At 39.5% G+C, this 19717-nt stretch overlaps 1 protein-coding gene across 2 annotated transcripts in view; it reads left to right on the top strand.

Annotated features, from left to right (window-relative positions):
• MEGF6 (multiple EGF like domains 6) overlaps window positions 1–19717 on the top strand; it is a 536046-nt gene that overhangs the window by 513085 nt on the left and 3244 nt on the right. For both annotated transcript variants that reach the window (XM_073656500.1, XM_073656501.1), the window contains 12 exons: window positions 30–158; window positions 271–399; window positions 1776–1904; window positions 10542–10670; window positions 10858–10989; window positions 11094–11222; window positions 11296–11424; window positions 12184–12312; window positions 12791–12919; window positions 13540–13668; window positions 18493–18621; window positions 18888–19016. In XM_073656500.1, coding sequence (XP_073512601.1) covers window positions 30–158; window positions 271–399; window positions 1776–1904; window positions 10542–10670; window positions 10858–10989; window positions 11094–11222; window positions 11296–11424; window positions 12184–12312; window positions 12791–12919; window positions 13540–13668; window positions 18493–18621; window positions 18888–19016 — 1551 coding nt within the window. The remainder of the gene's footprint in view (window positions 1–29; window positions 159–270; window positions 400–1775; window positions 1905–10541; window positions 10671–10857; window positions 10990–11093; window positions 11223–11295; window positions 11425–12183; window positions 12313–12790; window positions 12920–13539; window positions 13669–18492; window positions 18622–18887; window positions 19017–19717) is intronic.

Raw genomic sequence — 19717 nt, 5'->3', positions numbered from 1 at the left:
ACGTGTGTCATTAACTTTTATTTCTCCAGCTTGTCTAGATGGTTTCTATGGAGAAAAGTGTCTTCAGCACTGTATCTGTAGAAATGGAGGTGCCTGCAATCACATCACCGGCCGCTGTCTTTGCCCCAAAGGTTGGACGGGATTGGCGTGTGAGCTGGGTGAGTAATCCCCCATGTAACACCAGTTGTAGGTTTACACCCTGAAGCTGGACCTCACACTCAGCTGCTGTGACCAATTACATTGTCGCTTATTCTTCTATTCCTGTGCCAGAATGTTCTCTGGGAAAATATGGAGACAACTGTATGCAAAACTGCTCTTGTCAAAATGGTGGACTATGTGATCGTGGCACAGGCGCTTGTATGTGCCCAGCGGGGTGGACTGGAGAAACTTGTCAGACAGGTAGGTGAAGGTATGACGTATGGGGAGAGATTGGAGAAATAATATGATCGTGTGAAAGCAGGGCAAGATTCAGGAAAGAAAGGCAAAGTAGGCAGCAGCCTAAGGCCACAAGACAGAGGGACCACAGGTCGGATTCTATCTGGTAATACCTGTTAAGTTCTATCTTCTCTTAATGGTGTTGTTTTAAGCTTAAACCTACAAGAAGTCTCTTTTAAGCTGCACCGAACCCCCACTCTAGCCTGGTTACACCGTTTTCCTATCACTTGTATTGCCTGAGCTGGAGCCAGATCAATATGTTTGGAGGTGATGAATTTTCCTTCTGAACTGTTTAAACATTTGAAATAATAATCCTTTTAAGGGAATCTGGTACAAAGTTTTTGCTATTCCATCTGAGAGCTGCAGTTTTGGTACAATCCCTGTTTTCTCTGCTGCAGATCTAGCAGTTCTCCTAATGCGGACCTCTGTATAACCCCACCCACACTACTGTGGTAGTTTTCTGCCTATACACATTGTACACAGAAATCTGCCAATCAGTGCTGGGGGTGGGGTTATACAGAGCTAATGAATATGGCAGCCGGTTTACTAGTCCTCTAGTGATAATCTCCTGCTGATAAAACCACGATTTTAATCACATCTACAGTAAGCAACCCAGTAAATGATACATCGCTAAAATCAGGGTCTCAGTCTCTACATTATGCTGCTCTCAGATTATGTGGAACCATCCTGGTGACAGATTTCCTTTAAATATGCTCCATGCAATACTGCACCGCTCCTGCGGGAGCCGCTGCATGAGAATGATACTGTAGCTGATGGTTTTCAAAGTGATGGCAACTAATCACAGGCAGCTTCAACTACTGAATCCTAAGCTGATGACCACCAGGCCACCTTATAGTGAACATCCCTTTTAGACAAGGCAATGCCAATAATCCCAAGTGATTGAGGTGTAATTTTATCCATCTATTCTTAATTGACAACCACAATGGAAGCCATTACAGGTCCCACACTCTGCTTTCCTATCTGATGATCTTTTCTTCACTGGAGGTTTGGCTGCTTATAGTTTATAATCATCTTATTGTTATAATAGAAATGAGCTCTTTAATTCTTCTTGTTGGGCTTATGCTGAGACAAAGCTGCCTGTCTGAACGAGCCGAGCTGCAGCCTGGTGCAGAGGGGGAAAAAACAATAGTGTATGATGAGACACTGATCAGATTAAAAAATATATATCAAACAGCCAGGCGTGAAGAATATAGATCCTACAGCCCTAAAAGAAGTGATATATATATGGAATGGAAATGGAACTTTGTCCTGTGGTATCGCTTACCATATATCCACCAATAATTGATAGAATATACCATGTACCCAACTTTATGTTGCAGCCTGTCCAGTGGGGACATTTGGAGTCCAGTGCCTGGAAAAATGTGAATGTCGATATGGCAATTCCTGTCACCACATTACTGGTGCCTGTGACTGCCCCAAAGGATGGAGAGGAAAACATTGTGATAAGCGTAAGTTCTGCAATCTGAGGTACAAGATGTAGGAAAATACATTATGTAAGGCTAAGTGCCCACGAAGCAGAAATGCTGCAGATTTTTTCTGCATCTCCCTGGCAGGAAAAACTCATGCGGATTGTGCATGCGGATTGTGCATGCGGATTGTGCATGCGGATTGTGCATGCGGATTGTACATGCGGATTGTACATGCGGATTGTACATGCGGATTGTACATGCGTTTTCCTGCCAGGGACATGCGGATGTGAAGTGTTCTTCACATGCATTTCTGCATGCGGGTTATTAAGCGCTTTTTCAAGCGATTTTAGCATCACTTGGAAAGTGCTTGACAACTTGGACACACTATATAAATCCATGGAAATGGCATGGATTTATATAGTGTGACCAAATTAATAGTAAAAGAATGGTAAAAAATGAAAAATAAACATTATACTCGCCTTCTGATGGCCCCCGGTCTACTGTACGGTGCGTCCTGGCTCCCCGGCAGCTCGCGATGGTGAAAAAGGACCTGCCGTGACGTCATTTAGTCATGTGACGGGTCACGCGACCGGTGACGTCGTTGGGCGCGTGACCTGTCACATGACTAAATGACGTCATGGAAGGTCCTTTTACTCCATCGTGAACCGCTGGTGAGCCAGGACGCACCGGAGAGAAGACCGGGGGCCATCAGAAGGTGAGTATAATTTTTTTTTAAATTTTAATTCTTTTTTTTAACAGTTACTATGGTACCTGGGTCTGGATGAGTCTCCTCTTCTCCAGACCCGGGTACCATCCGCACATTGAATCGCTTAATATCCGCATGTGTACATGTAGTCATGTGGAGATTAAGCGATTCAATGCAAGTCAATGGCGGCGATTACGCCACGTTTCCGCTAAATTAATGGACATGCTGCGTATTTTTCCGCAATAATAATCCGCAGCGGAAATTTCCGCAGCATGTGCACAGCACATGCGGATTATCATTGGGGACCATGGGGCTCGTATTACCAAGTGTTTGTAAAGTGTTTTCACTGCGGAAATTCCGTTCCAAAAATGCTTGAAAAACGCATAGTGGACACACAGCCTAAAAAGTTGTTTGGTTTTGAATCATGCACCCAGATTTTACATTCACTGTACCCTGGGAGGAGCATTCTCCTCTGTCCACTGTGTCCCTTCTGCTAGAATAATTCTCATTTGCGTGGCCTATGTGCAGGAATATAACTACTATAATACCGCCCTCTATGTACAAGAATATAACTACTAAAATACTACCCCCTATGTACAAGAATATAACTACTATAATACTGCCCCCTATGTACAAAAATATAACTACTATAATACTTCCCCCATGTACAAGAATGTAACTACTATAATACTGCCTCCTATGTACAAGAATATAACTACTATAATACTGTCCCTATGTACAAGAATATAACTAATATAATACTGCTCCTATGTACAAAAATATAACTACTATAATACTGCTCCTCTGTACAAGAATATATCTACTATAATACTGCCCCCTATGTACAAGAATATAACTACAATAATCCTGCTCCCTATGTACAAGAATATAACTACTATAATACTGCTCCTATGTACAAGAATATAACTACTATAATACTGCTCCTCTGTACAAGAATATATCTACTATAATACTGCCCCTATGTGCAGGAATATAACTACTATAATACCGCCCTCTATGTACAAGAATATAACTACTATAATACTTCCCCCATGTACAAGAATGTAACTACTATAATACTGCCTCCTATGTACAAGAATATAACTACTATAATACTGTCCCTATGTACAAGAATATAACTAATATAATACTGCTCCTATGTACAAAAATATAACTACTATAATACTGCTCCTCTGTACAAGAATATATCTACTATAATACTGCCCCCTATGTACAAGAATATAACTACAATAATCCTGCTCCCTATGTACAAGAATATAACTACTATAATACTGCTCCTATGTACAAGAATATAACTACTATAATACTGCTCCTCTGTACAAGAATATATCTACTATAATACTGCCCCTATGTACAAGAATATAACTACTATAATACTGCCCCCTATGTACAAGAATATAACTACTATAATCCTGCTCCTATGTACAAGATTATAACTACTATAATGTTGCTCCTATGTACAAGAATATAAGTACTATAATCCTGTCCCCTATGTACAATAATATAATTACTATAATCCTGTCCCCTATGTACAATAACATAAAACTATAATACTGCCTCCTATGTACAAGAATATAACTACTATAATACTGCTCCTATGTACAAGAATATAACTACTATAATACTGCTCCCTATGTACAAGAATATAACTACTATAATACTGCTCCTATGTACAAGAATATAATTACTATAATAGTGCCCCTATATATAAGAATATAATACTGCCCCTATGTACAAGAATATAACCAGTATAATACTGTCCTATGTGCAAGAATATAACTACTATAATACTGCTCATATGCACAAGAATATAACTACTATAATACTGCCCCCTATGTACAAGAATATAACTACTATAATACTGCCCCCTATGTACAAGAATATAACTACTATAATACTGCCCCCTATGTACAAGAATATAACTACTATAATACTGCTCCTATGTACAAGAATATAACTACTATAATACTGCTCATATGCACAAGAATATAACTACTATAATACTGCCCCCTATGTACAAGAATATAACTACTATAATACTGCCCCCTATGTACAAGAATATAACTACTATAATACTGCTCCTATGTACAAGAATATAACTACTATAATACTGCTCCTATGTACAAGAATATAACTACTATAATACTGCCTCCTATATACAAGAATATAACTACTATAATACTGCCCCCTATGTACAAAAATATAACTACTATAATACTTCCCCCATGTACAAGAATGTAACTACTATAATACTGCCTCCTATGTACAAGAATATAACTACTATAATACTGTCCCTATGTACAAGAATATAACTAATATAATACTGCTCCTATGTACAAAAATATAACTACTATAATACTGCTCCTCTGTACAAGAATATATCTACTATAATACTGCCCCCTATGTACAAGAATATAACTACAATAATCCTGCTCCCTATGTACAAGAATATAACTACTATAATACTGCTCCTATGTACAAGAATGTAACTACTATAATACTGCCTCCTATGTACAAGAATATAACTAATATAATACTGCTCCTATGTACAAGAATATAACTACTATAATACTGCTCCTCTGTAGAAGAATATATCTACTATAATACTGCCCCTATGTACAAGAATATAACTACTATAATACTGCCCCCTATGTACAAGAATATAACTACTATAATACTGCCTCCTATGTACAAGAATATAACTACTATAATACTGCTCATATGTACAATAATATATCTACTATAATACTGCCCCTATGTACAAGAATATAACTACTATAATACTGTCCCTATGTACAAGAATATAACTACTATAATACTGCCTCTATGTCCAAGAATATAACTACTATAATACTGCTCCTATGTACAAGAATATAAGTATTATAATCCTGTCCCCTATGTACAAGAATATAATTACTATAATCCTGTCCCCTATGTACAATAACATAAAACTATAATACTGCCTCCTATGTACAAGAATATAGCTACTATAATACTGCTCCTATGTACAAGAATATAACTACTATAATACTGCTCCCTATGTACAAGAATATAACTACTATAATACTGCTCCTATGTACAAGAATATAATTACTATAATAGTGCCCCTATATATAAGAATATAATACTGCCCCTATGTACAAGAATATAACCAGTATAATACTGTCATATGTGCAAGAATATAACTACTATAATACTGCTCATATGCACAAGAATATAACTACTATAATACTGCCCCCTATGTACAAGAATATAACTACTATAATACTGCTCCTATGTACAAGAATATAACTACTATAATACTGCCTCCTATATACAAGAATATAACTACTATAATACTGCCTCCTATATACAAGAATATAACTACTATAATACTGCCTCCTATATACAAGAATATAACTACTATAATACTGCCCCCTATGTGCAAGAATATAACTACTATAATACTGCTCCTATGTACAAGAATATAACTACTATAATACTGCCCCCTATGTACAAGAATATAACTACTATAATACTGCTCCTATGTACAAGAATATAACTACTATAATACTGCCTCCTATGTACAAGAATATAACTACTATAATACTGCCCCTATGTACAAGAATATAACTACTATAATACTGCCTCTATGTACAAGAATATAACTACTATAATACTGCTCATATGTACAAGAATATAACTACTATAATACTGCTCCTATGTACAAGAATGTAACTACTATAATACTGCCTCCTATGTACAAGAATATAACTAATATAATACTGCTCCTCTGTAGAAGAATATATCTACTATAATACTGCCCCTATGTACAAGAATATAACTACTATAATACTGCCCCCTATGTACAAGAATATAATTACTATAATACTGCCTCTATGTACAAGAATATAACTACTATAATACTGCTCATATGTACAAGAATATAACTACTATAATACTGCTCCTATGTACAAGAATGTAACTACTATAATACTGCCTCCTATGTACAAGAATATAACTAATATAATACTGCTCCTCTGTAGAAGAATATATCTACTATAATACTGCCCCTATGTACAAGAATATAACTACTATAATACTGCCCCCTATGTACAAGAATATAATTACTATAATACTGCCTCTATGTACAAGAATATAACTACTATAATACTGCTCATATGTACAAGAATATAACTACTATAATACTGCTCCTATGTACAAGAATGTAACTACTATAATACTGCCTCCTATGTACAAGAATATAACTAATATAATACTGCTCCTCTGTAGAAGAATATATCTACTATAATACTGCCCCTATGTACAAGAATATAACTACTATAATACTGCCCCTATGTACAAGAATATAACTACTATAATACTGCCTCTATGTACAAGAATATAACTACTATAATACTGCTCATATGTACAAGAATATAACTACTATAATACTGCTCCTATGTACAAGAATGTAACTACTATAATACTGCCCCTATGTACAAGAATATAACTACTATAATACTGCCCCCTATGTACAAGAATATAATTACTATAATACTGCCCCTATGTACAAGAATATAACCAGTATAATACTGTCCTATGTATAAGAATATAACTACTATAATACTGCTGATAAGCACAAGAATATAACTACTATAATACTGCTCCTATGTACAAGAATATAACTACTATAATACTGCCTCTATGTACTAGAATATACCTAGTATAATACTGCCCTATGTACAAGAATATAACTACTATAATACTGCCCCTATGTACAAGAATGTAACTACTATAATACTGCCCCCTATGTACAAGAATATGACTACTATAATACTGTCACCTGCGTACAAGAATATAACTACTATAATACTGCTCCTATGTACAAGAATATAACTACTATAATGATCTTTTTATTTAAAACTTACAACCAAATATTACAGAATAATTACATTAAAATCACAAAATAATAAATATTAAAGAAAGTAAATACTGTGTTATTACATCACTTACGCAATGACATTAGATAACATTGATAAATGCCGATACATGAATGTTCCTCCAGTTCACATTACCTGAGTTAATCTTTATATCTTTCTTATACACTGACTTGAGACTTTCCAGGATCTTATACCTGACACTATCACAGGACAGGACCTCCTTATTGATGAGCAGGCAGCACCGTGCACACCACAGATGATAGATGGTCACCACATTTATTACATATAGTGAGCTTCGGTTATACGCCCTGAGCTCAGGTTGGAAGTCTCCGTACAGCAGTTGACCATACGACTGTCCCACCAGGTGCGGTAACTTTAGGGACAAGGACACACACTCCCATACCTGCATACTAAAAGGACACTCTAGCAGCAGATGTTCCATGGTCTCCTGTGTATGCGGACACTCTTCTCTAGGACATGATCTGTCTGATACATTCCTACACTTTAGGTTATCTCTAACATACATCTTACCATGGAGCCCCAGCCACGCCACGTCTCTCATATGAGGGGGAACTCTGGGATCTAGGACGTTTTTTGCAGCCTGTTTTACATCTAGACTTGGGGCGCCCCTCAGTTGTACATGGCCACTAAAGTGAGATGACAGAACTTTCTTATACAGCTCCTTCCTACTGAGCTGCTTGACGTCATCATACAGGATCCTCCATCGAACGACCTAACTTATTACATGGACACCATACCAAGAAACATTATTCTTTAGTCGGCCTGAGATTCTCTTGATGGGGTCCCCTACAGACCACACGGAATCAAACTGCTGGATCTGGCCCTTAAACAAACAAGACCATGGCGCTTTCTCTGAATTCTTACAAAATGAAAAGTTCTTCATAAGAAACCTAAGATTAAAGAAGAGCTCAGGACAGGGCATGGAGAGACCACCCTCCTTATGGGGGAGATAGACAATGTTTCTCCTGACCACATTCCCTCTGTTACCCCACAAGAAGTGAAAGAAGACATTGGTAAGTCTGGGGAGTAACGCATCGGGCACTGGGAACACCACACTGATATAGAGGAAGAGCGGGACCAGGAAGGTCTTCAGCAGGCGGATCTTCTCCAGATACGTCATATAACTACTATAATACTGCCCCTATGTACAAGAATATAACTACTATAATATTGCTCCTATGTACAAGAATATAACTACTATAATACTGCCCTATGTACAAGAATATAACTACTATAATACTGCTCCAATGTACAAGAATATAACTACTATAATACTGCTCATATGTACAAGAATATAACTACTATAATACTGCCCTATGTACAAGAATATAACTACTATAATACTGCCTCTATGTACAAGAATATAGCTACTATAATACTGCTCCTATGTACCAGAATATAACTGCTATAATACTGCCCCCTATGTACAAGAATATAACTACTATAATACTGCTCCTCTGTACAAGAATATATCTACTATAATACTGCCCCTATGTACAAGAATATAATTACTATAATACTGCTCCTATGTACAAGAATATAGCTACTATAATACTGCCCCTATGTACAAAAATATAACTACTATAATACTGTCACCTGCGTACAAGAATATAACTACTATAATACTGCATCTATGTACAAGAATATAACTACTATAATACTGCCCCTATGTACAATATAACTACTATAATACTGCCCCTATGTACAAGAATATAACTGCTATAATACTGCCCCCTATGTACAAGAATATAACTACTATAATACTGCATCTATGTACAAGAATATAACTACTATAATACTGCCTCCTATGTACAAGAATATAACTGCTATAATACTGCCTCCTATGTATAAGAATATAACTACTATAATACTGCTCCTATGTACAAGAGTATAACTGCTATAATACTGCCCCCTATGTACAAGAATATAACTACTATAATACTGCTCCTCCGTACAAGAATATATCTACTATAATACTGCCCCTATGTACAAGAATATAATTACTATAATACTGCTCCTATGTACAAGAATATAGCTACTATAATACTGCCCCTATGTACAAAAATATAACTACTATAATACTGTCACCTGCGTACAAGAATATAACTACTATAATACTGCATCTATGTACAAGAATATAACTACTATAATACTGCCCCTATGTACAATATAACTACTATAATACTGCCCCTATGTACAAGAATATAACTGCTATAATACTGCCCCCTATGTACAAGAATATAACTACTATAATACTGCATCTATGTACAAGAATATAACTACTATAATACTGCCTCCTATGTACAAGAATATAACTGCTATAATACTGCCTCCTATGTATAAGAATATAACTACTATAATACTGCTCCTATGTACAAGAGTATAACTGCTATAATACAGCCCCCTATGTACAAGAATATAACTACTATAATACTGCTCCTCTGTACAAGAATATATCTACTATAATACTGCCCCTATGTACAAGAATATAACTACTATAATACTGCCCCCTATGTACAAGAATATGACTACTATAATACTGTCACCCGCGTACAAGAATATAACAACTATAATACTGCTCCCTATGTACAAGAATATAACTACTATAATACTGCTTCCTATGTACAAGAATATAACTACTATAATACTGCCCCCTATGTACAAGAATATAACTACTATAATACTGCCTCCTTTGTACAAGAATATAACTACTATAATACTGCTCCTATGTACAACAATATAACTACTATAATACTGCTCCCTATGTACAAGTATATAACTACTATAATACTGCCTCTATGTACAAGAATATAACTAGTATAATACTGCCCTATGTACAAGAATATAACTACTATAATACTGCTCTTATGTATTAACATATAATTACTATAATACTGCTCCGATGTATTAGAATATAACTACTACAATATTGCTCCAATGTGCAAAAATATAAGTTTCATAATTTACCACTTAATGTAAATTAGTTTCTATTTAAATTTTTCCTAGCTTGTCTGCCGGGCTCATATGGTGATCATTGTGTGAAAGTTTGTAACTGCTCCCATGGAACCCCATGTAATCACATCACCGGGGAGTGTGGCTGTCCACCAGGATTTACAGGCAATGGATGTGACCAAAGTAAGTGGGAAAATGTAGAAAGTAGAATCCATGAAATACAGTGATATTTAGTAAATGACAGCACTGATTGACTATAGCAGATGTAGATGCCTCTTGATGTCTTCCCTATGACGTCATTACTGATGTATAGATATTACCAGTCTTCCATTATGTCGTAAATGCCTGGTTTTCCTGTATCCTCCCCCAGCTTGTGTGCCTGGAACCTATGGCACAAATTGTGGCAAAATATGTCAGTGCCCTAGTCAGCACCAAGACTGCCACCCAGTGACCGGGGAGTGTATCTGCGCTCCAGGCTATCATGGACACACGTGTCAGATAAGTAAGTGCATCGTTCACTACAGAAGTCAGAACGGATGGTTTCACACATCAGTGTTGGAAACCTTACTCACTTCTTCCATTGTTGTATATATTTTCCTATTTCAGAATGCACCAGTGGATTTTATGGCCGGAACTGCGAGCAGGACTGCAAGTGTAAGAACGGTGGCCATTGTGAGGCCACCACTGGAGCATGCCATTGTCTGCCGGGTTACCTGGGGCCCGATTGTGGCACTGGTAAGCCTCTCCTGGTGTTATGTGCTATATACCTATACACTGCCATGTCATGTAATTAGTGGCTCTTTTACAGTGTGTCCCCCGGCAAGATACGGAAATGGGTGCAGCCACGTGTGTCGCTGCGGTCCTAATGGATCCTGTGATCATGTGACCGGCGATTGTGTCTGTGCGCCTGGAAGGATAGGAAAAAACTGCGAACGCGGTATGAACGGCAATCATAGAGCACGATATATACATGGTGGGCCATTTATATGGATACGCCTAAATTAAATGGGAATGGTTGGTGATATCAACTTCCTGTTTGTGGCACATTAGTAGATGGGAGGGGGAAAACTTTTCCAGATGGGTAGTGACCATGGCGGCCATTTTGAAGTTGGCCATTTTGGAACCAACTTTATTTATCAGTGTGTCATGAGTGGGAGAAGAGGGTTGCATTGACAATCCAACACAATGGGCAGCACTTTGAACACATTTTATAAGTGGTCATAAACTTGTAAAAAACTCATGAAAGAATAAAGTTACGTTAAAACCAAGCACACCATTGTTTTTCTTATGAAATTCTCAATAAGTTTGATGTGTCACATGACCCTCTTCCCATTGAAAAAAATAAAGTTGGATCCAAAATGGCAGACTTCGCAGTGGCCGCCATGGTCACCACCCATCTGGAAAAGTTTTCCCCCTCCCATCTACTAATGTGCCACAAACAGGAAGTTGATATCACCAACTATTCCCATTTCATTTAACTGTATCCATATAAATGGCCCACCCTGCAGAATAAAATGCAGCACAGGGGTTGTCCACTTTCTATACCACAAGGCTCCCTGAGCAGTTTGTGGGGGTCTGGCTGCTGGTGGTGGGCCGCATTGGGATACTTCTAGAAATGAGTAGATGTCGGTGTAATTCTTGACTCAATGTATCAGGCATATGCTTGGCCATCATGGACTTTTTTTGAACATTTCAGCCTGCACCAAAAATTATTTTGGAGCAAATTGTCTGCAGATTTGCTCCTGTAAGAATGGAGGATTGTGTAACCCGGCCGATGGGACGTGCAGCTGTGGCCTGGGATGGACTGGTGTCACATGCGAGGATGGTAGGTACACAATGACCCGCTGTGTTGCAGCGCCCCCTAATCATATGCAAGTTGTGTACCATTTTCAAAATCTCTACTTGGACTCAATAAATCAAAACCCGTATCTACATTCAGAGGCTGAAAATCGATGCAAACCAATCCTGAATTGATTTTTTTGTTGCAATGTATCAGAGCAGTAATTTTTGGTCCTATGCGTTCTCCATAACTGCTACACACGGTCCGGTCCAGGGGTGTAATGATAATAGGTTCAGGGGTTGGATTGCACCCACTTCCTGGAAGTTAAGGGGGCTAAAAGGTCACTTCGGCCCATATTTAAAGACCAGTACTATTAACGATTTGCAGTAATTAGGGGCCCCGTTGGAGATTTTGCATTAGGGCCTACGAGCTTCAAGTTACTCCATTGGCCAATAGCCTCGAACAATGCTGTGTAAATATTCTGTAATATGTCCGCTCAGATTACTCCTCTCATTCATTACAGAATGTCCTCCTGGGAAATACGGAGCCGCCTGTCAGATGGATTGTTCCTGCCTGAACAATGGGACTTGCGACAGAGTAACTGGGACCTGTCAGTGCTCGGGAGGGTACTACGGAAACACATGCCAACACTGTAAGTCGCCCTGATATGCCGCTCAGGAGGAGGAAATGGCCATGATAGGAGGAGGGTGAGGTGCTAATAGGGCCGCGACCTCCCCTCCTAATCCCTGGTTTTCCTACAAGGCTCGGCCTTCTTCTGATGATACTGACTGTGACCTACAGATTTCACAATCCCCTACAATTGTCTATGAAGTCTCTAATCTTATCTTCTTGGACATGTCTTGTTTCACAAAAAAAAAGATGAAGCTGCTTATAGGGATAGTCTTTTCATACACATTCGTTGGCAAAGGACCTTTGTGGTTTCCATGCACCAATTACCCATAGCAGCCTAGTCTTCCTGTACACAGATTTTGATAAACCATTCTAGGAACTTTTTTAATTCCCTCAAAGACGAGCAGGTAAGACTATGCGACTAGATTGCCCCCTTAGCTCGTGACTTTGACACAATAATGGGCCCCGGAGAGGCGACTTCAGGAAAATGACTGGTGACCAGTGTGTATGACCGAAGGACCAGCAGTCTGACGCTGACATCAAGGAAGAGAAAGTCCCTGAGAAACAAAAATGGATATTTACTAGATAAAAAAGCAGAACTCAGAGTGAAACTCATTGCTGCATTTTTACTACTTTCTGTAGTTTGCCCCCATGGTTACCATGGAAACAAGTGCCAGGAAATGTGCGACTGTGAAAATGGAGCATCGTGTGACCCAGTGACCGGGGTTTGCCACTGCCCTGCTGGTTTCAATGGAGACAGATGTGAAAAAGGTCGGTGTCACATGCGGGACATACCTTACAAAATTCTGAGATATAAACACGAAAAACCTTAGTATAATGTAAAGGGGAATATAAAAAACACGATTGTAACATTCAAACGTGATTTATACACACATCTTGTGTTATACTCCAGAGCTGCACTCACTATTCTGCTGGTGGAGTCACTGTGTACATACATTACATTACTTATCCTGTACTGATCCTGAGTTACATCCTGTATTATACTCCAGAGCTGCACTCACTATTCTGCTGGTGCAGTCACTGTGTACATACATTACTGATCCTGAGTTACATCCTGTATTATACTCCAGAGCTGCACTCACTATTCTGCTGGTGGAGTCACTGTGTACATACATTACATTACTTATCCTGTACTGATCCTGAGTTACATCCTGTATTATACTCCAGAGCTGCACTCACTATTCTGCTGGTGGAGTCACATTACTTATCCTGCACTGATCCGGAGTTACATCCTGTATTATACGCCAGAGCTGCACTCACTATTCTGCTGGTGGAGTCACTGTGTTCATACATTACATTACTTATCCTGTACTGATCCTGAGTTACATCCTGTATTATACTCCAGAGCTGCACTCACTATTCTGCTGGTGCAGTCACTGTGTACATACATTACATTACTGATCCTGTACTGATCCTGAGTTACATCCTGTATTATACTCCAGAGCTGCACTCACTATTCTGCTGGTGGAGTCACTGTGTACATACATTACATTACTTATCCTGTACTGATCCTGAGTTACATCCTGTATTGTACTCCAGAGCTGCACTCACTATTCTGCTGGTGCAGTCACTGTGTACATACATTACATTACTGATGCTGAGTTACATCCTGTATTATACTCCAGAGCTGCACTCACTATTCTGCTGGTGGAGTCACTGTGTACATACATTACATTACTTATCCTGTACTGATCCTGAGTTACATCCTGTATTATACTCCAGAGCTGCACTCCCTCTTCTCCTGGTGCAGTCACTGTGTACATTAATTACATTACTTATCCTGTACTGATCCTGAGTAACATCCTGTATTATACTCCAGAGCTGCACTCACTATTCTGCTGGTGCAGGCACTGTGTACATATATTACATTACTGATCCTGTACTGATCCTGAGTTACATCCTGTATTATACTCCAGAGCTGCACTCACTATTCTGCTGGTGCAGTCACTATGTACATACATTACATTACTGATGCTGAGTTACATCCTGTATTATACTCCAGAGCTGCACTCACTATTCTGCTGGTGCAGTCACTGTGTACATACATTACATTACTGATCCTGTACTGATCCTGAGTTACATCCTGTATTATACTCCAGAGCTGCACTCACTATTCTGCTGGTGCAGTCAGTGTGTACATACATTACATTACTGATCCTGTACTGATCCTGAGTTACCTCCTGTATTATACTCCAGAGCTGCACTTACTATTCTGCTGGTGGAGTCACATTACTTATCCTGCACTGATCCGGAGTTACATCCTGTATTATAGTCCAGAGCTGCACTCACTATTCTGCTGGTGCAGTCACTATGTACATACATTACATTACTGATGCTGAGTTACATCCTGTATTATACTCCAGAGCTGCACTCACTATTCTGCTGGTGCAGTCACTGTGTACATACATTACATTACTGATCCTGTACTGATCCTGAGTTACATCCTGTATTATACTCCAGAGCTGCACTCACTATTCTGCTGGTGGAGTCACTGTGTACATACATTACATTACTGATCCTGTACTGATCCTGAGTTACATCCTGTATTATACTCCAGAGCTGCACTCACTATTCTGCTGGTGCAGTCACTGTGTACATACATTACATTACTGATCCTGTACTGATCCTGAGTTACATCCTGTATTATACTCCAGAGCTGCACTCACTATTCTGCTGGTGGAGTCACTGTGTACATACATTACATTACTTATCCTGTACTGATCCTGAGTTACATCCTGTATTGTACTCCAGAGCTGCACTCACTATTCTGCTGGTGCAGTCACTGTGTACATACATTACATTACTGATGCTGAGTTACATCCTGTATTATACTCCAGAGCTGCACTCACTATTCTGCTGGTGGAGTCACTGTGTACATACATTACATTACTTATCCTGTACTGATCCTGAGTTACATCCTGTATTATACTCCAGAGCTGCACTCCCTCTTCTCCTGGTGCAGTCACTGTGTACATTAATTACATTACTTATCCTGTACTGATCCTGAGTAACATCCTGTATTATACTCCAGAGCTGCACTCACTATTCTGCTGGTGCAGGCACTGTGTACATATATTACATTACTGATCCTGTACTGATCCTGAGTTACATCCTGTATTATACTCCAGAGCTGCACTCACTATTCTGCTGGTGCAGTCACTATGTACATACATTACATTACTGATGCTGAGTTACATCCTGTATTATACTCCAGAGCTGCACTCACTATTCTGCTGGTGCAGTCACTGTGTACATACATTACATTACTGATCCTGTACTGATCCTGAGTTACATCCTGTATTATACTCCAGAGCTGCACTCACTATTCTGCTGGTGCAGTCAGTGTGTACATACATTACATTACTGATCCTGTACTGATCCTGAGTTACCTCCTGTATTATACTCCAGAGCTGCACTTACTATTCTGCTGGTGGAGTCACATTACTTATCCTGCACTGATCCGGAGTTACATCCTGTATTATACTCCAGAGCTGCACTCACTATTCTGCTGGTGCAGTCAATGTGTACATACATTACATTACTGATCCTGAGTTACATCCTGTATTATACTCCAGAGCTGCACTCACTATTCTGCTGGTGGAGTCACTGTGTACATACATTACATTACTTATCCTGTACTGATCCTGAGTTACCTCCTGTATTATACCACAGAGCTGTCCTCACTATTCTGCTGATGCAGTCACTGTGTACATACATTACATTACTTATCCTGTACTGATCCTGAGTTATATCCTGTATTATACTCCAGAGCTGCACTCACTATTCTGCTGGTGAGGTCTCTGTGTACATACATTACATTACTGATCCTGTACTGATCCTGAGTTACCTCCTGTATTATACTCCAGAGCTGCACTTAATATTCTGCTGGTGGAGTCACATTACTTATCCTGCACTGATCCGGAGTTACATCCTGTATTATAGTCCAGAGCTGCACTCACTATTCTGCTGGTGCAGTCACTATGTACATACATTACATTACTGATGCTGAGTTACATCCTGTATTATACTCCAGAGCTGCACTCACTATTCTGCTGGTGCAGTCACTGTGTACATACATTACATTACTGATCCTGTACTGATCCTGAGTTACATCCTGTATTATACTCCAGAGCTGCACTCACTATTCTGCTGGTGCAGTCAGTGTGTACATACATTACATTACTGATCCTGTACTGATCCTGAGTTACCTCCTGTATTATACTCCAGAGCTGCACTTACTATTCTGCTGGTGGAGTCACATTACTTATCCTGCACTGATCCGGAGTTACATCCTGTATTATACTCCAGAGCTGCACTCACTATTCTGCTGGTGCAGTCAATGTGTACATACATTACATTACTGATCCTGAGTTACATCCTGTATTATACTCCAGAGCTGCACTCACTATTCTGCTGGTGGAGTCACTGTGTACATACATTACATTACTTATCCTGTACTGATCCTGAGTTACCTCCTGTATTATACCACAGAGCTGTCCTCACTATTCTGCTGATGCAGTCACTGTGTACATACATTACATTACTTATCCTGTACTGATCCTGAGTTATATCCTGTATTATACTCCAGAGCTGCACTCACTATTCTGCTCGTGAGGTCTCTGTGTACATACATTACATTACTGATCCTGTACTGATCCCGAGTTATATCCTGTATTATACTCCAGAGCTGCCCTCACTATTCTGCTGATGCAGTCACTGTGTACATACATTACATTACTTATCCTGTACTGATCCTGAGTTATATCCTGTATTATACTCCAGAGCTGCACTCACTATTCTGCTGGTGAGGTCTCTGTGTACATACATTACATTACTGATCCTGAGTTATATCCTGTATTATACTCCAGAGCAGCACTCACTATTCTGCTGATGCAGTCACTGTGTACATACATTACATTACTGATCCTGAGTTACATCCTGTATTATACTCCAGAGCGGCACTCACTATTCAGCTGGTGCAGTCACTGTGTACATACATTACATTACTGATCCTGAGTTACATCCTGTATTATACTCCAGAGCTGCACTCACTATTCTGCTGGTGCAGTCACTGTGTACATACATTACATTACTTATCCTGTACTGATCCTGAGTTACATCCTGTATTATACTCCAGAGCTGCACTCACTATTCTGCTGGTGGAGTCACATTACTTACCCTGTACTGATGCATACACAATTCTGCAGCAGGCTTCAGCTCTGGTTCACTGTCTGTGCACAGCTTGATTTTGTGACTTGTATTCTAGGAAATCTGTGTCATTTGATAAATCTCTCCATTATTGGAGCACATCTAAGTTGTTAGTGGTGTCTCTCATCACAAGCTTGCTGACTGTATCTAGTAACAACCAGCAGTATTGTGAATGCAGCTCTGGAGTATAATATAAGCTGTATCTCAGGATCAGTACAAGATAATGTAACGTGCACAGTAATTCAATTGTAAATTAACGTTAAATATTAAGTGAGAAAAGGGTTTCAAGTGTGAACTCGCCCTTTAGGTACTGGAATTCTTATCCCTCACCAACTTTAAAGTTTTATCATCTCTTCTGTCTTCCAGGCTGCAGCTTGGGAACATTTGGAGAGAATTGTGGGCAGATTTGCGAGTGTGAAGGGAACGGACGCTGTGACCCGGTGACTGGAGTTTGCTTTTGTCCACCTGGGAAGACGGGAGCGACCTGCGATCTAGGTACAGCGGAGCTGGCATTCTGGAGCAGTGTGTTAGGTCAATGGTTTTTAAGCGGTGGTTCTTTAACCGTTACAAAACCACAGCAGTTGGGAGTTGTAGTTTGGTGGAGACACAGCTTAGAGAACACCATATAGGTCAATGGTCTGCAAGCTGTGGCTCTCCATCTCTTGTGAAACTACAACTCCCAGCATGCTGGATTGGCTGACATCACATGTTAAAAAGCCAAGTGGATGGTACAGTCACTGAGCGCTTGTTCTTCACCCCAGATTGTAGGCTAAATCACTATGGACCAAACTGCAGCCTGAGCTGCGACTGTGGCTGGAACGCGCAGTGCAACGCCCTGACCGGAGGATGCATCTGTCTCAACCGCTACATAGGAGCCACCTGCCAGGAAGGTACGGATCTCCTCAAGTGCTCCCCCATCACGTGCAATAGACTAGGAGGGGGCAGAGGTGGCAGTCGCAATTGGACCCTGGAGCCTGAGGAGGCCCCACAACTCAATAAATATTATAAATGTCACAGTGCAGTAGGGGGCGTCACAGATTGTGCATTGAGGACCCCGGAACTTCACGCTACCTCTACATATCCCGGTTAGATCTACAGTATACAGTTCCACCTGTTAATTTAAAGGGAATTTGTCACCAGGTTTTTGCTACCTAATCTGACAGCAGCACGATGTAGAAGCAATGACCTAGTTTCTGGGCAATGTGTCACTTACTGCGCTTATTAAGTGAAGTTTTTATAAAATCAGTGTTTTATCAGCAAGAGATTATTACTAGAAGATTAGTAAACCTGCTGCCATATAGTTCAGTCACTCCCCTCACCACTAATTGGCCGCTTTCTGTGTACACTGTGCATAGGCAGAAAGCTAGCACACTGGTGTGGGCGGGATTATACTGAAAACTGATAGATTTGCAGCAGATAAAATGAATTTTATGACAACTACAGCAAGCAGCCCAGTAAGTGATATCACTGGAATTGGGATCTTTGCTCCTATATCATGCTTCTTTGAGATGGGGTAGCAAATACTTGGTGACAGACTCCCCTTTAAAGGGTGAATCCAGGACTATTTATTTATTTATTTGTACTATGGGCC

Source organism: Phyllobates terribilis, unplaced genomic scaffold, assembly GCF_046119375.1.
Source record: "Phyllobates terribilis strain yellow unplaced genomic scaffold, ASM4611937v1 Scaffold_12__6_contigs__length_324123572, whole genome shotgun sequence".
NCBI lineage: Eukaryota > Metazoa > Chordata > Amphibia > Anura > Dendrobatidae > Phyllobates > Phyllobates terribilis.
The sequence above is the reverse complement of the archived record's forward strand: the minus strand, read 5'-3'. Positions and strand labels throughout refer to the sequence as shown.